The sequence below is a fragment of the Drosophila biarmipes genome, chromosome X (assembly GCF_025231255.1).
Source record: "Drosophila biarmipes strain raj3 chromosome X, RU_DBia_V1.1, whole genome shotgun sequence".
Classification (NCBI taxonomy): domain Eukaryota; kingdom Metazoa; phylum Arthropoda; class Insecta; order Diptera; family Drosophilidae; genus Drosophila; species Drosophila biarmipes.
Window position 1 is genome coordinate 3,972,063 of NC_066611.1, and position 23,440 is coordinate 3,995,502.

General features: G+C 40.4%; 1 protein-coding gene and 1 long non-coding RNA gene across 9 annotated transcripts; one reads left to right on the top strand and one right to left on the bottom strand.

Moving 5' to 3' along the window:
- Nucleotides 1–1,398: 1,398 nt before the first annotated feature.
- On the bottom strand, nt 1,399–23,397 carry LOC108033209 (vanin-like protein 1). 4 transcript variants are annotated; one of them, XR_007763671.1, is made up of 5 exons: nt 23,297–23,397; nt 20,957–22,917; nt 19,776–19,863; nt 17,631–18,283; nt 1,399–1,448 (listed from the first exon to the last, which is right to left on the bottom strand). XR_007763671.1 is itself a non-coding variant. In XM_050886153.1 (2 exons), exons 1-2 carry the CDS (start codon nt 23,354–23,356, stop codon nt 21,310–21,312), a joined length of 1,668 nt encoding a protein of 555 aa, XP_050742110.1. In that variant the 5' UTR covers nt 23,357–23,397; the 3' UTR covers nt 20,842–21,309. The 4 variants fall into 4 exon arrangements, 1 of the variants encoding a protein (XP_050742110.1); XR_007763667.1 differs by lacking the exon at nt 17,631–18,283 and having other exon boundaries at nt 1,399–2,119; XR_007763666.1 differs by lacking the exon at nt 1,399–1,448 and having other exon boundaries at nt 17,581–18,283.
- On the top strand, nt 12,979–14,274 carry LOC127010906 (uncharacterized). Of its 5 annotated transcripts, none has more exons than XR_007763796.1 (3): nt 12,979–13,096; nt 13,174–13,338; nt 13,892–14,274. It is a non-coding gene; the product is annotated as an uncharacterized LOC127010906 (long non-coding RNA). The 5 variants fall into 5 exon arrangements; XR_007763784.1 differs by lacking the exon at nt 13,892–14,274 and adding an exon at nt 13,397–13,540; XR_007763786.1 differs by lacking the exon at nt 13,892–14,274 and adding an exon at nt 13,397–13,540 and having other exon boundaries at nt 13,174–13,327.
- Nucleotides 23,398–23,440: the final 43 nt, after the last annotated feature.

Consider the following 23,440-nt stretch of genomic DNA (forward strand, 5'->3'; position numbering starts at 1 on the left):
CATACGCCGCGTTGTCTGAGATTTATGCCGAGCACAGGCCGCCGAAAAGTGCCCCGAAAGGGTGTGAAGTGGGTCAGTGGCTGGCACACTGACTGGCTGATTAATAACAAACGCTTAAATACGGCTCACACAACACACAACACACAGCACACAACACACAGCACACAACACACCGCACACAACACACAGCTCACCAGGCCAGCCACAAAAACCAGTGACGAATTATTACGCATACGCACTCGGAAAATGAACTGTATCCACATGAGTGGGTGGCGGGCGGGCGGAAAAGTGTGTGGAAAAGCTTGAGAAATGTGCTTACATGTGTGCGATTAGCCGCTTGCTGGGGCAACATAAAATAGCCAAGGACAAAGTGGCTTTGCAGCGCAATCGAAGCATGTTGTGGCGAAATGTGCTTTAAATGTGACTGAATATTCACCAGCTGAAGCAAAACTCGAGTGCAATTGCAATAAAGCTAAAGTGTGAGTTGAGGGATATCAAGAGAAAACTAAAATACATTTTATGTACATTAAAATAAAGTAAGGCTGAAGGGAAGGAGATATTTTATTGAACGCGAATGGAGTTTTATTGGAATTGAATTGAATGATGGCCCCTTTAAAGGTACCTTATCTTAGTGCCACGTTTTTAAAATAATTTTCACAGCTCTGTAAACAAAAAGAATAGTTTTTAATATTTCTAAAAAGATGGAAATTGCGTTGCTTAGAAATTAAAATCATTAAGCACTGACCGAAAATTTTCTTTTTGGTTTTAATTATTAATTTTCAATATTTAGCATACAACCGAGAATTCTTCAGTGTAGCGCATATTGAAAAAGTTTAAAGTTAAATAAAATTCTCAAAAAATCTCTTGGTTTAGAAACTTTAAATAAAAGTCTTTATATAACTTCTATTGTTTACCTTTTGCATAATACTTATTTGAGAGTTAAAAATAAGTTATTTTAATACATAATACAGATGATTTCTATTATAACCAAGGAAAACCAAGGAAAGTCGAGTACCTCGACTATCAGATACCCGTTATTCAACTTAAGGGAGCAAAAGGATAATGGCACCGCGCCGAAACACACTGTTCTAGCTCTTTCAGTTTCCGAGATCTCAGCGTTCATAAGGACAGGAGGACGTGGCTAGATCGACTCGGTTACTGATCCTGATCAAGAATATATACACTTCCTTCTACCTGTTACATACATTCCGACGAATAAAAAGAAAACTATGGCTCAAATTCATATTTCTGACCGTTGCTTTGAAAGCTATATGTTAGTCCTCCGATTTGTATTTAATTCGAAATGGAGCGGCTCCCGCCAATATAATTCCACTCAAGATCGTTTTGCAATCCGTCCAACGATTTCCTTCCAATTGAAATTTGTAAAACGAACCAGAGTTACTTTTAAATACAATGTCTCTGTGGCCATCTGCAGGTCCATAATGGACCTGGCCCAGAGCATCCCTTTCGGTGCTCGGCTGGCGGCGTGTTTATTATGAAATTGGTCTGAAGGCCGGGTCCTTAAGTTTGGATTTGGATCATGGTGTAAATTAAAATCCTTGTGTAGGAGTAGTAGTTCCGTATATCAGAACAAATTCATCGGGAGATCCCTGCTCCTTAATTTCGTTTGGCTTGGGGATCGCTGCAGAACCGCTTCTTACAGAAGAGCCAGCTGGTACTCCCTTCGGGGTTGGCCGTCTTGTTGGATCCCTTTGCACCGGGCTTTGGGATGCCAGTGGTCTTCGGCAGTCCACTCTTCTTGGCGGCCGCACCACGCTTCTTCTTCACCACAGCCTTGGTGGAAGCACGCTTCCTGCCCTTGGGTACCTCGAGCTTGCTCTTCATCACCGTGCGCTTGACCCCACGCAGTCTGGGGTCTTCGGTACCACCACTAGCAGGGTCAGCAGGGTCAGCAGGGTCAGCAGGGTCAGCAAGGACAGCGGGGACAGCATGGTTCGGTCGGGGCTTGGGAAGCATCCTGCCAAACGAGCTTCGCATGGGTCCCCTGGGTCTGGGGAACTCGTCGGTGCTCTCAACGGTATCGGGGAACACCACTGGCTCCACCGAGAAAATCATAGGTCCGGGAACGCAATACTCCATTTCTGTGGAAAACCGTTTTCTGGAGTTCAAAATTTGTAACAACTTATAGTGCTGATATTTAGGAATATAAATTTAGAACTTTTTTTAACTGAAAAAGCTGGAGCTCGTATCAAAGGAGATGTTATGTGTTCGAAGGCTTTAGAAAAACTGAAAATAAGTAGGAACTGAGCCCAGAAGTCGCAACAAATATTTGACATTAGGGCATGGCTAGTTTGATGATAAAAATTTTATAGTGATTTCAGTCAGTAAAGGGAACGTTTCCGATTCATAAAGTATAACAATTCTTGATCAATATCACAAAACGAAACCTTCTTCTTTTGCAGGTATCATATAAGTCGGAACTAGTCGGATCGGACAACTATATTCTAATGATCCAAGAACATTTAAAAAAAATATAATTTCGATGATTTACAAGCGCAAAATCGCCTTATAGTAAAGTACCAGCATTTGGGTATGGGCGGATTTTTCGCGTTAGAGTGGGCGTGGCACCCCGCAAAATGCCATGACGAATCTTTTACTTTACGAGTATCGGGTATAAAAAGAAACTGGACTGCTGTTCTGAGGTGGTTAAAATAGCTTATAAGATATTCGGTGGCAGACTGAAACACTTACTAAAAGTAAATAAAGTAACATTAATAACCCTTGTTCTTGATACTAACGGCACCGACATTCCCAAGCACTTAATCAAATCTTGCATTATGTTACACGACCATACGCATTTGTCAAATTTAAGCAGAAGTTCAGAGCTATTGAGCTGTTATGCTAATCCTTTGTATCGGGAAACTGTCACCGGGTTTTCCTGACCCCTGACCCCTGACCCCTGACCCCACCCTGCAGGTTATAGCTGGCCATGTCAGCCTCTGATTTATGGCCGAGCATGTGTGTGTGGCTCGACCCCCCGCCACCTGACTTGGTTTAATAGCCTTAAACGCGCCGGCTAATAAGTTTTCCCAGCCGAGAACACCCTGCTGCACTACTCGCACATCCGCAAAGCCAATGACTTGCCGTTTGCCTTTTGCTCTTCGAGATTTATTGACATATAAATTTAATGCCGGCCATCCCCAGCCCCCAATCCCGCCAGTCCTCCAGCCCCCTGTTCCCCTGTCCACCAGTCCAGCCGTCCTCCAATCCACCGATCCCATCTCCACCGACCAATCCCACCTCACGGCAAAGTTAGGAGCAGTTGATTGAATGCGCTTTACTGCCTGGATTTCCGTTAGTAAATTGAAAAAGCTCTGGGGAAAAAAGACGTACGCAAAAAAAGAAGGCGACTTAAATTGAAAGTGAATCCTTTTGGCAGGACAACAACTCGGCAGCAATATATTCTATTTGTCGGATTAGGATTTGGTGTAAAGCGGGATTCAATTTGTGATAATTGGAAGCCCCGAATCGATTGGGCTCGGCAAATTGCCTAATTGGGTTAGCAATTGGGCCAGATCACAAATACGTTGCCCAATTTCCTCGGTGCCAATTGCTATCTGGATTACCCCGAAATAATGGTCAACGAATGGCATAGATTTTATAGAAACTGAAACCATAAATTACTAGTGCTTTAAAGTGGCTTATAAAGTTGACTTTATAACTAGAACATTTTATGGCACCTCATCTTATTAGGATGTTTTACTTTAACAAGTTTATACTGGAGGGTAACAGAATAGACTCATAAATCACTAGCGTTTGAGAACACTTATAAAGTATATATTAAGTTGTCCCATTGAAAGGAGAATATTTTAAGATATATGGTTGCATACTCTTAGGCACCTTTATGAATAAGTTCAGTGGCAACCTCATTAACCTTTTCAGCCAGGGAATAAACATGTTATTTTAAACAAATCGTTTCATTTAAATCAAGTATAATTTTGTACTGTTTGCAATCTTTCGGAAATCGGTGGAGTAAAATTCTTGCTGCATACTTTTAGACAGGGTTTCGAAAGACATTAGACCATATTTTGGCTGCTTGTTATATTAAATAAAGATGTTTTATTCAAATTAAATTAAGTAACAAAGTATACATCACTAGCAGCTTGCAATCGCCTATGATGCAATGAAGACCATATTGTTGCATATTCTTAGGCGCAATTATAAGTTATTTCAGTGGCACCCTCATTTATCATTTTAAACAGGTAACAACTTTGAGATACATTTTTTTGTAAACCAATCATTCAATGATTAAACCTATTATAAGTCTGTATTGTTTCCCATCTTTGAAAATTTCGGAGGAGTAAAATTCTTTGCAGCATACTTTTGGACAGGTTTCAAAAGACTTGAAGGCCCTGCAGAATTTTGTGGCACCCCCCTGAGAATTTTCCTTTTGCACCGGGCTGCATCGACTTTACCCGCGGCCCCCGTGCACCTTTTTCAATGTCAGCGAAATGCAGCCAGCCAAAAAGAAAGTTCGCAATTTCCCAACCCCGCCAGAAATTCCACCCCCGCCCCGCGGAGGGGAGACAGCAATGGGACTTTTCAATAGACAGAATCAAGCGCCATTACTTTGACTGATATCGAAAAGAGGAGCTCCGGCTGCTCTGCCATGGCATCGAATTGAATGGAATGTCAAGGCGCCATGCATGAAATGGATGCGCGGGACTGAAAGGTGAGTCAGCCAGGGAGGGGCCCGAGGAGCAGCCGAGCTCACCTGGCGGGATACAAGACCCATAAGTCAGGAGCAGGTCGACAGGGACTTGAAATTCAATTCAATTTCTTAGCTCATGAAACGGCGCCAAAGCCGCGACATTTCTCCACCCGCGGTGCTGCAATCGTGACGCAGATCTAAGCACGAAAACTTGATTAAATATCTCCCGAATATGGCCAATACACGGATGGATGCTTTATTGAATGGCAGCCAATGCAATTATTCACAGCCAAATGGATTTATGCAGCGCGCAAAAACCAGATATCTCCACGGAAAAAACAGCTGAAATAAATATTTGAGTCCTCATATTTGCTTCAATTTATTTGATTTCATTTAGGAAAATGCACCAACCGGCTTGATGGCAATTCATATTTATGGATAGATGATAGTTTCTTTTTCAAAGCTGTTGAAGAACAATTTGTTAAATAAAAATCCGTTTTAATGCAATTTGTATGGCTTTCTTTTTGTTCAAATATAAATATAAGTAGCGTTTGCCTCGAAGCATAAACATGTTTATTGGCTTGTTTATTTAAATTTCTTGAATTACCTAACCGCGCATAGTTATCCCGGCAGCATGTGCATATTTTTTGGGCGCAATGAGTAGCCACTCCTGTGGCCAATTGCACATTACGAGCTGGCAATTACAATCACGAGGTTCGTGCAGCTCTAATTGCCAGCATTCGGGGGGTTCCCCCGCTTCCCATTGCCTCCTAGCCGAAATGCACCCACCCCATTCTTGGCCCAGCTTTCATGCTTTCCCGCTTTCCACCGGCTTTTCCGCCCCCACTCGCTGCTCCTGCCGTCTGCCAGGGGTTCAATGCAGTTCAGTAAATATTATGCTAAATTGAGATAATTTGTTGGCTGAAATACACCCACACACACGCTCGCAGACTGCCATGCTGTGGCAGTCTCACAGACAGGGAGCGTGTCGCCATTTTGGCTCCTGGCGTGTCCTTGCCATGGCTAAAATGGATTTGCATGTAAATTTGTTTTCGCCTTATAGTCGCAAATTTTTTGCTCGATTTTGCACATTCTCTAGATTTCTATCGTAATTGGCGGCTTGTTATAGGCAATACGTGGCTGGTGGCCGGAGAGAGAGAGGGGAAAGCTGAGGAAAATCGGTGAAAACCGGTTGGAAAGCTCGTACACACACCCACAGACAGCTGGTGACTAGCTGCAGCGATGCCTTTCTTCCTTTTTTTGGCCGGAAGTATCAGTGCCAGTGTCCTTGTCGATTGTGTCACTTCTTTATTCAATTTGCAACCTTCGTTTCGGTTTTCCTTATTTGCCTGGCTCTTTTACGACTTGTAGTTCAAGTGAATGTATATCTTTTGGGTTAAGGCGGTACGGATGCTCTGAAGGTTTGATAATCAAATTTAAGTTTCAATTTTGGAAATCCTTTCGTTTAAAGGCGTCACAGAGGTATTAAATATAATCATTTTTAAGCAAAGTTTGAAATGTTCTTCGCAAATCCCACATTCAGATACTCAATCTCAAAAAATTACCATATTAAGATCAAAATGTTCTGGAAAACAGAATAAATGAAATTATTTTGTTTACGTATACTTTTTAGTTAAGAACAAAATCAATTTGAAAATGTAAAGAAATTAACTGATTTCACTTCTACAGTTCTCACCGTTTCCTTCTTGAATTAAGAACATTCATCTCAAGAAGAGAAAATTTTTACCTACCTTTTTTAAGAGCAAATGTTCTTAAATCAATAACATTGTTTTTTTTGTGTAAATACATAGCTTTTTTTTCTTCTTTTAGGTTTTTTAGTTTAGTTCTGTGTTCAGTTGAATTAAGAACACTTATTTCAAAATATTAACATTTTTTCTAGAGCGGTTTTCAATAACAAATGTTCTTAATTAATATGCTACATTTCTTAGTGGAAATAGATAGTTCTACTTACTCCTAAGAACCTTAAGTTTAGTTTCCACTGAGTGCTAATCTAAGTCTATTCATAATTGGCTTAGTAAACATTTGCAATATAACAGTACAAATAAACCCAACAACAATTGCACTTTCTAATTGAATTCCCCAACTGCACATTTCTTAAGAAGTTAGTAAAAATTGATTATTTTTCTGCCATGCTAACTTTGATTTTGACATCTAAACTAAACTTTCATAATCAAAACAAATTTTTAATTGGTTATCTGTCAGGACAACCAAAACCAATCGGAAAGTTTGAATGAAAAACTTGTTTCAGAAATTAATCGATGGCAATTTTCTGTACCTGCGAGGCTTTCTCGTGATTTGTCGAAATTGTTGTGTAGCATCCGAAAAATATCCGGCAATTGCTGTTTTTTCGGAAATTACCTGAAGAACATATTTTGGGGGCATGCCACTGTTATTAAATATTTCTCTCGCTCCCCGCCCGCCATGCGAATACATTTTTATGGTAAATATATGGTATATGTATTGCGCACTCCTCGAAGGAACAATTCAGGAGCCAAGCATGCCGTGCACTTTGCTCTCGTTCTCATTTATGGCATACTTTCGGAGCCGTTTCTGTATCTCGTCGGCGGGAAGATACATTTGCATCCCCAAAGGAGAAGTCAGTGACCCAGGCAATGGTGGATGCCAGTCCCGGTCCAATTCCAGTCCCAAAAAGCAAAAACCAAAAAGGACCCCAATCATAATAAATCGTATGCCGAAAGACAAGTCGTGTGTGTAAAATAGTCATTAAAAAGGGTCCGCAGAAGGGACATGGGCCAGTCACAATGCAATTAATTGTTTTGTTTATCGGTTTATCGGACAGTTTACGCTTGATTTGACCCAAAGGCAAAGCACGAAAATTACTTATACTTTCATAGGAAAACATCCTGGGATTGCTGGGCGCTCCTCGATGGCTGTGCAATGGAGTGTGCCCAGGATCTGAAGTCCTGATGACACAACTTTCGGCAGCTCGGGCAGGAGACCTGTGAAAGCAGGGAATTGTTTCACGGCTGAGGAGGTAGATGCATATTTTAAGGATGTTGTGAAGGCTCAAGCCTGATGCACGGACTTAGAAAATTGAATTAAACTCATTTTATATGTTTTTGGGCAAGATATGTATTACCCTTATTGCTGCCACAAAAATCACTATGGTTTTTAAGGCACTCAAAGGCCTGCCGTAAATATGCATCAATATATTTTGCGTTGCATACTTTTAGACAGCTTTTAAAGTGGTTGGAGTAAGACCCCCAGTGTCAGGTAAATACTTAACTATTTTGAAAACGCTCGTTACTTGGGTAATAAAGATAACTCAAGAAATAGCTCACAAATGCCATTAACACTTTAATAAAGCGAACTCCGTAATAGCCCAGATAGCCCATTAACACTTTCCTTTTCGCTCCGAACACCAAATTAGCACTTGCGCTTTTGCATTTATTTTATTTTTGCCTTGGCTCCCACTCAATTGCAGTCGCGCCGGGTCCTTGGTCCTTGGTCCTTGATCCTTGGCCTTTTGCAATGTCCTCGAAATATGTCTGCCCTCGCTTTCGCAGACAGAGATTAGCGGAAAGGCAAATTTCGCCGTATCTGCATCCGTATCTGTATCAAAGAATTTGCAGCCCGCCTGGCATTTGCATATTTTCATTTCGGGGCTGGTCGCAGCACACCGAAATGAGGATAATAATGCGAGCCATTACACATGCCGAAAAAGCCGGACAAAATGCGGAACGGGGCAGACCGCACATAATGCGCTTTTCAAAACTAATATGAAAATAATGTGGGCTGGCTGCGGGATGGGTGGTGGGTATCCATTGCCATCAGGGAGCAAGGACGTCGCTGCATTGTGGCTGTATCTGTGTAACTATGCATCGATGTGTGTGTGTGTGTGTGTGTGTGCGGGAAGTTCGAAGGACACTTCAGCCACTGCATGTGCATAAATATAGAACAATAAAGTAATAACAGACAGTTCAAATCGATTGCTCAATCGACTGCCGCCTGCTCCACAGGGGTCTCTAAAAATACTCTACACTTTTGCGGCAAAAAATACCCGTATTTGCGCGTTTCATTCTTATTTAAGTGGTATAAAGCCTTAAAACACATAGTTTTGAACAGGCATAAGCGACGAAATGTGAAAACAAGTTTTATCAACAGACCATAAACAAACTTGAAATAACTTTGCTATAAAATCTGGTAGTTCTTGCTGGGTAAAATATACTCTTAAAAATCATTGCCTACTTTTTGACGTTTTATTTTTAATATATTAATAAAATTAATAAAATTATGGAGCATTTAAAATACTGGGTCAGGCAGTTTAAAAGTAGTCCCTATAAACTAACAAAACATCAATTTGCCATGAGATCTCAAAAATCATTGCCTACTTTCTGGCGTTTTATTTGCTATTTTTCAAAATAAAGTAGTTAATGTTGTTGTTTGTCACATCTCTTATTTCTTTGTTTTTTTTTTTTTTTTTTTTAATTAACATCTTTATTTAATATAATCCAGGAACAGATCTAATTAAAGCCTTTAACCTAAATGTTTTCTTAAGTAAATAATCTCTTAATTATAAATTATAATTCGTTTTCAACTTGGTATATAGGAGTAGATCAAATTACGACTAGTTTCAAGTAAATAATATATTCATATTAGTCTCTTAGGAGCAGCCCAAAATGTCTTCTTTTGAGCCTGCGAATTGGGATAGCCCCCTGTAATCTCCGGGCTAGACGATTACGGTGGGCAGTTAGACGGTCGTTGTACCTGCTTGAAAAGAACGATATTTGGTCTTCAACAAGACTCAGGTTTAGGTCATTGTGAAGCGTTTGGCCGCTAACGAACCACTCACAGCCAGTGATTTGTCTTAATGTTTTGTTCTGGACGGTTTGGAAACGTTTTCGGTGGGACGCAGCCGCCACTCCCCAAATTTGGATTCCATATCTCCAAGTTGGTGCGATGATTTGTTGATAAATGTGCCGCTTGCATCTTAGAGATAGTTTGCTTTTCTTGTTTAGCATCCAGAATAATTGGTTCCGCTTTAGGTTGCACATTTTGACGACTCTGGCAATATGTTCTCGGAAGGTTAGGCGTTTGTCCAGTGTGAGGCCTAGGTATTTCGCCTTAGTCGCTTGCTATTTCTTTGTAAGCATTGGCTTTTAAAATCCGTAAATCAGGGGCCTAAATGTATGCAAAGAATAAATTATTCCGACTATAAAATTCCGTATGCATTGTTGCATACTTTTAGACACCTTTGTAAATGATTTCAAAACCCTCGAGTGCTTTAAACAGTAGTCAATGTTTCAAAAACAAAAGTAGTCACTTTCAAAATCCAATTAGGTTCCCTTGCACTGGAAGTATTTCAAAGGTAGGTGACATGCAATATGCCTAATCGCCGGCATCCGTAGTCACCGTAGATGCACCCAGGCACCCCGTGGCGTAACCCGATTAGATCCTGCAAAACCCCCTTTTCCCCGCCCAGTAATGGAGTCAGCAATAAAATGCAACAGGAAATGAAATATAAACGCTCGCAGTGCAATCGTGTGTAAGTTCTGGCAATGCCATTATTATAGCTCTGGATTCCCCTGCAGTTTGAATGAGTTTTTCCCCGCGTTTCCCTTTTTTGTTGCTGCAATGGAAATGGAAAATTGTTAGCATCATCAACACGTAGCGTTGACGTGTTGAAAATGCTGAAAATTATAGCAGACATTCAAAAGGTGGGCCGTGTCTGTGTGTATGTGCAGTGGAAAATCGGGGGACGTGGGCTGCCTTGGCAATAAAGTGCTATTCAATTCAATTTCCACACATTTGATGGACGCAACAAAAATGTATGATTAACTTTAATAATATTCCATATTATTCACACCTTTCGTGGGGAGTTTTTCGTATGGAGTTTCCTTTGAAAATGCGGTTTGTAAAATTTGGCTTTGGTTTTCGCTTTTCTGTTGCTGACTTTTTAGCCTTGCACATTTTTAGGTGCTTCGTTTTTGATTGCCATTCTATCAATTTTCTTTTGTTCTTATAGGTACGCTGTGGATTTTTTGAAGTTGGTGCAATTGGTTTTTGAAAGTGTTAATAATTCGGTTGGCTAACTCCTACAAATCCTCTGCTAATACTATTTTTTGGTCAGCTTTAAGTGATTGATCATCATAACTATAAATGCCGCTATGCAAATTTGTGCTGTCGCTGGCTTTCCGGTTTTTTCCACATTGTTGTTGCTCCTGGTTATGGTTAATGTGTCGCCGTTTTTTTGTGGTTTTATGTAAATTAATTGAGATTTTGTTGTCTGTTGGTGGTGCGGTTATATAAATACTTTTATTGGTATCGCTGCGGCTGTTGCGCTTGGGTTTACGCTTTTTTACTGTTTTTTGTAGAAGCTGTCTTTTGTTTTTGTCTACACTGCATGAAAAAAGAGCATAATTAAAGAGTAAAATAGTGGGTTGAAATAGTTGTTTTCTTTAATGTGTGGCACAAATTACTTTACACCTCAGTTACAGATGTTTGTAAAGCAAAAAACCGATTCATTTAGTATAGTTAAAAATACAAAAATGAGATTACAAGTACATATTTGCTAGTTAGATTATTTGAAATTTTATTAAATTCATTGTTTGTAATTTTCTAGTTAGGGAAATTATAAACAAAAACTGATATTTTTAAAGGTTTCAAATCGTTTTATATTCTGCATAAAAGTATGCTATTATATTTCTTTTAAGATATTGTCTTGGAAATTGTATTATTTTGTATATTATGTAAAATATATTTTAAAGAATTATAAACAAAAACTGATATTTTTAAAGATTTAAAATCGTTTTACATTCCGCATAAAAGTATGCAATAATATATATTTTTTTAAAGATATTGTCTTCGAAATTCTATTATTTTTTATATTACATAAAATGTTAAAGAATTATTTTGCTTTCAGTGGAGCAAAAGTTAAAAGAGCTCAGTTTCGAGTGTATTTTGTAGTTTTCTGGTGCTGGTATTTTTTTCGATGCTGTTGCCACTTGTGGTTATGTAGCCTGTTGCTGTTGAACGCTTGTCTGCGGCTGCTGCCCGTGGCATTTTATTATTTTTTAGATATTAGTTCGCCCGTCGCTTTTATCACCATGTGATGTCGCTTACGCTGTTCCTGTTGCCCGTTACGAGTTACCTGTTGGCTTTTGCCTGTTACCTGTTCTCTCCGCCGCTTCCTGCCCGTGTTTGACTTCATTTAGTTTTAGCATAAAAAACGCGTTAAGGACGCTCGCGGTCAGCGGCGTCGTGAGCTTTTCCACCTGTGCGCTGCCCGTGCGCATTTCCCGCGCCCCCAAGTATGCCACATAAAGTTAAAATCTTAAAAAAGGCATATGGCAGGCACAGCGCCAAAACACAAAAAGAAGTCAGGGAAAACAGCACGGGTGGGGGGCGAGCGGGAGAGGAAAAGTCGAGGAGCAGCAAAGGAAATGAAGAAAAACTTGATTTATTTTTATGTGCTCAGCGATGCGGCAAGGAAAGTGGAGTGGGTGGTGCGAGGGGAGGGGCCGGGCTTTCCATTCATACAAATGCTACGTGCGTAATGACCAGGCACACACACACTCTGGCCCACTCTCACGCACTTGAAGTTAAAGAAGTTCCACGTTGCGTATACGTAATCATATTCTTTCTTATTTATATTTTTGTTTCGGCCCCGGTTTGCCCTACTCCTGCTAAATTATACATCTGCATGCCCACCCAAACATATATACATGCGTGCTGGTATATATACTCTTGGTACACATGTACCTGAGCAGGGTAGTGGGGTTCCGGTTGCGTGGACAAGTGGCCAAAAAATGCGACTCCCAAATCAATGACAGGGCCACCGCAACAGGAGTTTGGCAAGTAGTGCGGCAGGTCGCTGGTTAAACGGGTAATGCCAAGCCCTTGGAGTAAATCAAACACTTTATCTGAACTCATTTACTGATTTACAATAGATTATATTAATATATTTAAAAACGGAAGATCTAAAAGTGGGTGTCTAAAAGTATGCAACAAATTCCGACTAGCCTCTTTCTGAAAAGCAGTTAGTCCTTTCACTGCATACTTTTAGGCACGCTTTAAAATGGTTCTAAACCCCTAGTGGAACCCAATATATGATGATTCATGAGTTACGGGGCAAAAAACTCAGCTCAGCTAAAATCAATTGATTTAAGACCGTACCTTGGGGAATTCCCGGATGGCTTGCCCACTTAAAAACCGCAAATGTTTGCCACATTCCGCATACAATTAGAGAATTGCATTCTGCCAGCGACCGAGAGTTGCGTCCAGGTAAGTCGGGGCAGGCAGGGCAAAATACTTCCCCTCAGAGCCGTGTTTACAATACATTTTAATAAAGTCAAGAAGGCGTCCGGGTGTGCGAAAGAGAGGCCACCACAACGAGCGAGCGGGACGGGGAGACGACTCCGGATACGTGAGTGTGTGTGCCAGGTGAGCCCGAAGGGAACATAATAAAAATATGAAAATCAAGTGAAATCATTTCCATTCAAATTCAAATGGCAAGCCAGAACGGCGAAGGTACCTTGCGGGGCGGACTGGCGACAGGGGGCGTGGCCATCTGGGGAGCTGCGGCAGCTGAAAACTGATATTCAATTCAATCAGTTCTGCCTGAGACCTCAGGGAAGTGACTGGAGCAATGGCGATGGAGCAGGGAACTGCACAGTGAGAAAAAAGTAGGAAAAGTATACACCATTAAAGCTAAAATGTTTAAGTTTTTTATACTCTCTTAAGGAGAAAAATTGGTTAGATGAAGCGAATCTATTTTTAATCGTCTGTCTGGAAAATTAAGTTTATGATTTCAATTGACTAATGTAACTTACAATATCAGACAATATTTAAAATACATAAATGGAGCGATCAATTTATATAACCATACCTCATAACTTTTTTAATGTAAAGTAACAATCATGAAGAATTTGCGTTTCTGAAATGCGTACTTTCACGTCAAAGCAAGAATCCTAAAGAATTCGCGTTTCTGAAATGCGTACTTTCATTCTAAGTAAAAATACTAAAGAATTCGCGTACCTGAAAGTCATACTTTCAAGTCAAAGCAAAAATCCCGAAGAATTCGCGTTGCTGAAATGAACACTTTTAAGTCAAAGCAACCATCCTGAAGAATTCCCGTTTCTGAACTGCATACTTTTAAGTCAAAACGACAATCCTGAAGAATTCGCGTTTCTCATACGATTTCTATCTTGAAAATCGACAATTTTTCTCCCTCTGTAGCCAGGATAAAGGGAATCGGAATGGTTCCGAGTTCCGAATGTGGTTAGTTGCTAATGCGGCGCCCTCCTGTGTGTGTGTCAATGGCTGGAACTGATTCTGATTGAGAATCCTTCCTCGTCCGGACCTCTCGATTGAATGGCGGGAACAGGCCGGAGTTGAGCCACAGGAAATCGGCTGAAAAAAGAAGCCGTACACCATCGCATGGCCAGATATTTTATGGGCGCGACGGCGGCCTTCACCTACACTTCACCACCTGTTATACATAACCGCCCCCAGCCGCCCAGCCACCCACCGGATCCCGAACTCCGCCCCCTTTTCGCTGGCAACTTTGCGCCTCCATTCACTTTAACAATAAATTTCAGCAAATAAATCAAAATGTAACAGAAGCCGTGTGGAATTTTCAAGTGGCAGGTGCCACAGCAGCATCGCCCCACCCCGAACCACCCCGAACCACCGCCAGAGCCACCCGTGGTGCGCCCCCCAAAAATCGGGCAAGCGAAGAGAGCTCAAAGTTTTTGATTTTTGTGCAAAAAAAATGTTTACCAAGGCCTGGGAATCGAATTGATTGGCGAGAGGGGGTGTAATGAAAAAATAAAGGCGGAGGAACTTGAAATAAATGGAGGCAAATTACAGAAGGCGAGATTATGTAGGTGTCTATTGAAGGCATTTTAGTCTTAAAGTTTGGGGTAAATAACTATTTTCCAATCATTTGAGCTACATTGCATAGTGGGTAAATGGTGGAACATAGACTTAGAGTCTTAAGTTTTTCTGGGAATTAGGTCTAAAGATATGTTACTTTGAAATTTGGAACCCATTGGGCATAAGAACAACACTTTCGGCTCACCATTCCCTTCAAAATCCTTGTTTAACAATTTTAAAACCACTTTATATTATTTCTAGCACTAAAACTAAATTTAAACTCAAATAATTATCTTTTGACAAAGTTTTTTTTATAATCTCTACTTTAAAATTTGAAATCTCTTACCTCACCATTTCCTTCAAAATCTTTGTTTGAAAATGTTTAAAACACCCTACATTTTTCTAGCAACAAAAAACAATATAAACTCAAATAATTTATGATTTTACCAAATTTATTTAAATTTTTATTAATTTAAAAACAAGCTACTAGCTTCTTGGCTAAATTTATTTACATATTATAAAGGTTTTACCTTAAAGTTCGGCCAAGCACTTTAATTCATTCATTCATTTTGACTTATGAGAAGCTATTTTTGCGATTTGTATTTTTTGTAGATATTTTAACAATTACCCACACTTTTTTAGGCAATTTGACTTTGCAGCAGCCCTTTCCGTTGGGAAAACTTTTACCCTTGTTGCTGGACACCTTTTCAGGTTCAAAGTATTTTTGTTTTATATTTTCCTTTTTCGGGAAAGGCGGCGGGTCAGGGGGCGGGGCTGGAGGCGGTACTTTTGGGGCGGCGTGGCATCAGCAAGCAAATGATGTTAAATCGCACGGAAAGTCACAGCGTGAATCCTGTCCAGCAGGATTCTCCCGCGGAGAAGTCGCCGTCGTCGCTGCCATTGAAGATGCCCAACTGTCATTGCGTGTGTGTGTGGTTGTTGGTGGCTGTGGGAGTGGGAGTGGGTGGCTCACCCGCAGGACCTCCATCGCCCCTCCTTTTCGTCCTTGGCTCATTATAAGCGGCGGCCACTGTTGCACGGACGACGACGGCGACGGCGACGGCGACGGCGACGTCGCTACCTGTTGGAAGTGCAAACAGCGCTGGCAGAGGTCCTTGGGCGCCTGCGCTGGAAGCAAATCTCCACAAGGTCGTCGGCTGGGTGGGCGCACAGGGCGGTGGGCCGTGGGCGGGGTCGTCCTTTCATTCAAATGTTGCCCGACTCTGGTTGGAGACTCACGAGCGCCACCAAAAGTAACGGTCAGTTTTCGAGGAACGAATAGAACGCAGCCAGAAGCTGGGTGAAATTCTGCGAGTCCCAGGTGCACATCTTGCATCTGGAAAACCTGCAGTTTCATAGCCAATTCTTGGGAAAAGGCTCAGTGCCTCTTGTCCTGGCTGAAATATATCAAAACCAGTTTCTGATTTTATTTGTTGGAAATCATATTTTATATATATTATATATTTGATATATTTTATGTATTTTAAACATGTTATATATTTTATCTATTCGCTTCTGGTATTACTGATTACAAAGGGTAAATGAATTGTTTAAAAAAAATACCTTCCACTGTCCATCTTTTACTTAACAGCTTGTGTTTATCATTTGAAATTCCTCAAGGAAATAAATTTATACCAACTTATATGAAATCTTAAATGGAAAAAAATGTAAATAATTATATAATACAACATAATAATTATAAAATAATAATAAAAGAAAGGTATTTGGTACTTTCAATTACCCTCTACCCTATAATAAATAAAATAAAGTCAAACATTATAACAATACCAACAAGAAAGGAAGTTAACTTCGGCAACCCGAAGTTTGTATACCCTTGCAGGTTTAAAAAATAATCAAATTGAATTCAAAATTCCTAAAAATATAAAAATTTATATTCCCAATATTATAAGACAATATGTAAAACAAAGCCCCAAAGCTATAATTTGTTTCACATTATTTCCCATTAATTATCCGATCGTTCCTATGACAACTATATAATATAGTCGTCCGATTTTGATAAAATTTAACTCAAAATTCAAAACCAAATAAAAAATGTTATTTCCAAGCGTAGGAGGTTGTAAGTTAAAAAACACCGAAGATATCATTTTTCAATATTATTTTACCACTAATTTTCCGATTGTTCCTATGGGAGCTATATGATATAGTCGTCCGATTTTGATAAAATTTAATTCGAAATTCAGAACTAATTTAAAAATGTTATATCCAAGCTAAGAAGGTTTTATGTTAAAAAACAGCGAAGGTATAATTTAAAAAAATAACTATTTTTGTGTTTTTTAACATGTTTACCTTCTACTCTTGGAAAAATCAATCTTTTGATATTTCAATATTTCGAGTTCAACTTGATAAAAATCGGAAGACTATATCGTAGCTGCCATAGGAACGATAGGATATTTAATATCCATGCAATACAATGACCGTTACCGATGAATCATTTTATAGAGGATCAAATACTTTGATTGTCTTGTGCACTTATTATCTTGTTTACTTATAGTACAGTACCAACATTTGGGTATGGGCGGATTGTGCGAGTTAAAGTGGGCGTGGCACCCCGCCGAAACTTGCGCTGCTCAGGAAGCCCAAGAATCTGCACGCCAAGACGAATCTACTACGAATAAACTCTACGAGTACCGTTTATAAAAAGAAACTGGACTGCTGTTTTGAGGTGATTAAAATAGCTTATAAGATATTCGATGGCAGACTGAAACACTAAAGGTAAATAAAGTAAAAGTAATAACCCTTATTCATACGGACAGGAGGACATGCCTAGATCGACTTGGCTAGCGATCCTGATCAAGAATATTTATACTTTATGGGGTCGGAAACGCTTCCTTCTGCCCGTTACATAATTCCGACGAATCTAGTATACCCTTTGAATCTACCAGTAAGGGGTATAGTTATTTCATGTCGTCCGATTTGAATTAAATTTAATTCGAAATGGAGCGGCTCCCGCCAATATAATTCCACTCAAGATCGTTTTGCAATCCGTCCAACGATTTCTTTCCAATTGAAATTTGTAAAACGAACCAGTGTTACTTTTAAATACAATATGTCTGTGGCCATCTGCAGGTCCGTAATGGACCTGGCCCAGAGCATCCCTTTCGGTGCTCGGGCGACGGCGTGTTTATTATGAAATTGGTCTGAAGGCCGGGTCCTTACGTTTGGATTTGGATCATGGTGTAAATTAAAATCCTTGTGTAGGAGTAGTAGTTTCGTATATCAGAACAAATTCATCGGGAGATCCCTGCTCCTTAATTTCGTTTGGCTTGGGGATCGCTGCAGAACCGCTTCTTACAGAAGAGCCAGCTGGTACTCCCTTCGGGGTTGGCCGTCTTGTTGGATCCCTTTGCACCGGGCTTTGGGATGCCAGTGGTCTTCGGCAGTCCACTCTTCTTGGCGGCCGCACCACGCTTCTTCTTCACCACAGCCTTGGTGGAAGCACGCTTCCTGCCCTTGGGTACCTCGAGCTTGCTCTTCATCACCGTGCGCTTGACCCCACGCAGTCTCGGGTCTTCGGTACCACTACCAGCAGGGTCAGCAGGGTCAGCAAGGACAGCGGGGACAGCATGGTTCGGTCGGGGCTTGGGAAGCATCCTGCCAAACGAGCTTCGCATGGGTCCCCTGGGTCTGGGGAACTCGTCGGTGCTCTCAACGGTATCGGGGAACACCACTGGCTCCACCGAGAAAATCATAGGTCCGGGAACGCAATACTCCATTTCTGTGGAAAACCGTTTTCTGGAGTTCAAAATTTGTAACTTATAGTGCTGATATTTAGGAATATAAATTTAGAACTTTTTTTAACTGAAAAAGCTGGAGCTCGTATCAAAGGAGATGTTATGTGTTCGAAGGCTTTAGAAAAACTGAAAATAAGTAGGAACTGAGCCCAGAAGTCGCAACAAATATTTGACATTAGGGCATGGCTAGTTTGATGATAAAAATTTTATAGTGATTTCAGTCAGTAAAGGGAACGTTTCCGATTCATAAAGTATACCAATTCTTTATCAATATCACAAAACGAGTCTATCTAGCCATGTCCGTCTTTCCGTTTCTACGCAAACTAGTCTCTCATTTTTAAAGCTATTAAACCTTCCCAAATATCAAAATCAAAAAATATATTTAAACAATAACGGAAGTTAACTTCGGCAAGCCGAAGTTTGTATACCCTTGCAGTTATAAAAAAAATCAATAATTTTATTAAATTTAATTCGAAATTCTTAAAAATATAAAAATGTACATTCCCAATATTATAAGATAATATGTCTAAAGGCCCCAAGCTATAATTTGTTTCATATTATTTCACACCAATTTTAGGATCGTTCCTATGACAGCTATATGATATAGTCGTCCGATTTCGATAAAATTTAATTCGAAATTCAGAACTAATTTAAAAATATTATTTCCAAGCTTAGAAGTTTATATGGTAAAGAAACATTGAAAATATAATTTTCTTCAATTTTTTTCTCGTTAATTCCTATGGGAGCTATAAGATATAGTTGTCCGATCCGGCTGGTTCCGACTTATTTACTACCTGCAATAGAAAGAAGACTTTTGGGAAAGTTTCAGACCGATAGCTTTAAAACTGAGAGACTAGTTTGCGTAGAAACGGACGGACAGACGGACGGACAGACGGACATGGCTAGATCGACTCGTCTTGTGACGCTGATCAAGAATATATATATACTTTATGGGGTCGGAAACGTTTCTTCACTGCGTTGCAAACTTCTGACTGAAATGATTATACCCTCTGCAAGGGTATAAAAATGATATCCTAAGATTTTAAATGCCGTTTCATTTTCCCTTATTATATTATCTAGACATAAAAATGAGTAAAAATGCGATACACCAAATAAACCGGAAACTTAAATGATGTTTAGCTGTCAAATTATTTGATGTTGCTGAAACCTAGTAATGTCTTGGCTGAAAAAATGCAAGTATCTATGGTATAAGTATAGGCAAGTTAGGTAGCAAAAAAGAAGGCCAAGAGCACAACATTCAACTTAATGGCCTTCCATGATGGGACCGTTGCGGAAATCCAACTATCAAACCATTTTGATCTTGGCCGTTATATAGCCAAATTATTTTACGGGCCCAATGAAATGGCGCATATAAATAGATATATATTAGCAAATAAAGATAGAGATTTTTCTGAGTCATATCAGAACCGAAGTTCAACTGCCAAGCGATTGCGATCTTTGCTGTTATATAGGCAAATAAATTTAAGACTTACTGTGATAGCGGGTATGAGTAGATTATGCATTTGAGTAGATAAAACCTCAGCTGTCGAGGGGTTAATGGCTCCTTTTTAAAGGTATAACCTGTAATTAACTAGAGAGAGATATGATAAATAAACAGAATGAGACCATCATGCCATTATATATGGGCTATTAATCTCTTTTTAGAAAAACTTTATTTGCCTATTTTCAATTTACTAGATAGTTGAATAAAAAAAAGAATGCAAATGAATTCATAAAAAACATTTACCGAATCGATAAAATATAAAAGTAAGTATTATCATAAACGCAAATAAACAGCCAAAATACAATAAACATTTTTAATTTTTTAAAAATACTTTTTTTTCAAAAATAGCTTAGTTTGTTTTTATACATAAAAATAAGGAAATTGCTATGATCGATGGCATTGACTATTTGATACCCGTTACTCAGCTAGAAGTAGGACAATTTTTTTTACTAGAACACCTAATGCGCCACCTAGCGCATCCTTGGCGTTGTTGTGAAACCTCTAAATTGCTGAGGTGTGCAATCTCAATTGACTTTGGAAAATATTGACATATTTGGTTGTAACTTTTAAATAAATCGTACAAAGATGGGTATAAACATTAAGCACAGTGGGCGTGGAATCCTGCATGCAATCCTGCAATCCTACATGCCATTTCTGAGGTTTCAGAGTTTTCGAGATCCCAGCGTCTATACGGACGGACAGGCGGATAGACGGACATGACTAGATCGACTCGGCTAGAGATCCTGATCAAGAATATTTTACTTTATGGGGTCGGAAACGCTTATATTCTAACTGAAATTTACTGGTATAGTCAATACCTTTCGATTGAGCTTAAAACAGTTTGCCACGCCCATAAGCGCCCATAACGTTTAATCTGTCTGCCGCTCACATTTATTACAAAAATGCGGTTAGGTGGCATTTTACAATTTAACTTTGCTACTTGTTTATCTCCATATCCCTTTTGATCCAGTAAGCTGAGAAACGGGTATCTGATAGTCGAGGCACTCGACTACAGCGTGCTTTATATATAAAAGCAGATAATAAAACTATAATCATTTAAATTGTTTAATTATATTTATTGCTATAACAAATCCAATAAAATATCCTCACAAAATCGCTTTAAGCCGAAATTAAAGAATAAAATACACAGATTAAAAAAAAATTACTTACATTTAAGATTTATTTTTTAAAGATGGTTCTTCATCAGAAAAATTGTGAAAATTTTTGGAAATTTAAATTTTGACGTTAAATACCAAAGACAGGGACTACTTTTTAGCAAAGCCCTCTTGACACAGAGAGTGTTTCGATGATTTAGATAAGTCCTTTGTAGGCTTTATAATCAAAATGTCAAAAAACATAGGTTTTTTTGTATTCTTTTCTGACAGAAAATAAGTTTGTATGGTACATTTACTCAGGAAAACCCAAATATCATGGGATAACAAAAACAAAGAGTTAAAATTTGGGTTCCTGTGTAATTTCTAGCTGTTAAAGTATTTGTTGTGGTATTAGCTTGGCTGAACAAATTATATATTTCTAGTAGTTATAAGGAACAGGCAGGTTAGGACCCACAAACCACTGGAAGCAAACATCCCAAAGGCACCGGAAGCCGAGGGACTTGTGTCATTCGGTTGCATGTGATCCAAGTTGTGGGTGCTGGGCAAGTCGGTGAAATAGTTGGCCCAAATGGCAAAGGTCAGCAGGTCGTTTTGCGACTTCGCTAGGCTTAGAGCCACAGATGTAGGCTTGTCCGGATTGGTCCCCGCCTCTGGTGACTCAGTCCAATCGAAATCCGAAACAGCGACGGGCAGGAAGAGGGCGTTCAGGGTGCTGGGCATGATAAGTCGACGACCCCGAGGAGCGGCTGGGAAGTCGCCAGCGATGTTCAGCTTGGTGAAATGGTGCTTATTGATGACCTCCTGGTCTGCGGGGAATATGTAGCCGCAAGTACTGATGTGCGCATCCGTGCAAGCGAACAGAGCACAAACGGCCTGCTCGGTGCGGTCCACTCGAATCACGGTCGTTTGATTGCCCCAATAGGCGGCTATCCTATAGCGATAGGTCCTGGGATCGGTGGAGGTGACCTCCCCTGCGCTGGCTGTGGTCTCCTTCCGTTCGACGGCAAAGGAGCAGCAAAAGCTGCCGTGGCACAACTGCCTTTCCAAGCTCAGGAAATCCTCCGGCAAGAGCTCGCTCTCGAATATATCCACGTTGTAGTCCCTGAAGGTGGCCACTCCAGTGACTCTTTGGGTTTTCAATTGGGGAGTGAAGACGGGTGTGAAAGTGGGCGCCAGTTGGCCACGGCTTCTCTTCGGGACCTCCGATATCATCAATTTGGTTGTGGGCTCCTCGAAAATCTCCGCCACAAGTCTTCCACCCCGACCGGCATATATCCCGGATCCAGTGGTCTTTCCACCGGGTTGACTGGCATCTGCAGCCAGAAGATTCACATCATTGCCGAAGGCCCAGCCCTCTTGGAGTTGCACCGCTCCCAGGAAGGGCAGTTCCGAAAACCAGTAAGTGGGATAAACAATATCCGTGATGTTCAGTTCCCTCACCAGCTGCACTGCCGGCTCATAGAACAACATATCGAAGCATATGAAGTGGCCAAAGGTTACGCCGAAGTCTGTGTCAAAGGTGGATATATCGGGCGAACGGAGCACCGATGTCTCCGCGTACTCGTGACGCCACAGGTGACCTTTCCGGTACCGCGAGATTACCCTGCCCCTTCGGTCGAAGACCACATTGGTGTTGAAGTACCGAACTCCCGTCGAGGGACACGGGCCGAAGGTGTCGGATCCGGCTCCGTTGGCACATAGTTCTTTCTCCACCACATTTATGACCACATAGAGAGACCTGGATCTCGCCGCGCAGGATATCTCGATTAGAAACAGCTCGTAGTCCGCTTGGTAGCAGGGCGTAATGTTCTGGGACTCGTGGGGCACAAAGGTGGCTGTGCTCCGACTGTTTAGAAGATGCTCGGGAAATACGATGATGTCCACTTCGTCGACCTCCTTGATGATCTTCTGAAAGGATACTGACGCGGAATTGGTGCGTTGCCGGGGAGAATCGCCCTCCGCTTCCTTGTGTTCTACCACCGCTGCCCAATAGGTTGCATCCTCGGGCTTGGAGAGCTGCAGGGAAAGTATATTAAAACCCTCTTGAAGTGCCCGATGTAATAATGTAATCAGTCTCGTCGTATCGGGATATTAAACACAAACGAATTTGAATAAATTATGTAAGACTAAGCCTCGAAATAATTTGCATAGACTTCTTGTTACATTAATATTTTTATGTATTTTTTAAACAATATTTAAAAGAAGCACAGTTCAAATAAATTAAGAAAAAGTAAAATAAGTAAGTAAGTACACTGTAGTGTATGAATAATAAGGAAATAAAAACCAGAAATAGTTCGTAAGGATACTCTTTTAACCATTTTAAAAAATAACTTCTAGTTTATTTTCGTTTTGCGCAAGTCCTTGTCACTTAAAAACATTAAAAACTTCAATTTACCTGGTAAGAACTAGTAAAAAAGCTAGCCAGAAGCACAACAGTCAATTGAATGCCCTTCATGATGGGGCCGTGGCCGAAACCCAACTGCCAACCGATTGCGATTTTGGCCTTAACGAAGACTACGCATCAGGTGCAGGGCCATTG

Coding starts and splice junctions, on each gene's coding strand:
- LOC108033209 (XM_050886153.1), bottom strand. CDS start 23,356: ATGAAGGGCATTCAATTGACTGTTGTGCTTCTGGCTAGCTTTTTTACT. Junction 22,918..23,296: donor TTTTTACTAGTTCTTACCAG/GTAAATTGAAGT, acceptor CTTTCCCTGCAG/CTCTCCAAGCCCGAGGATGC.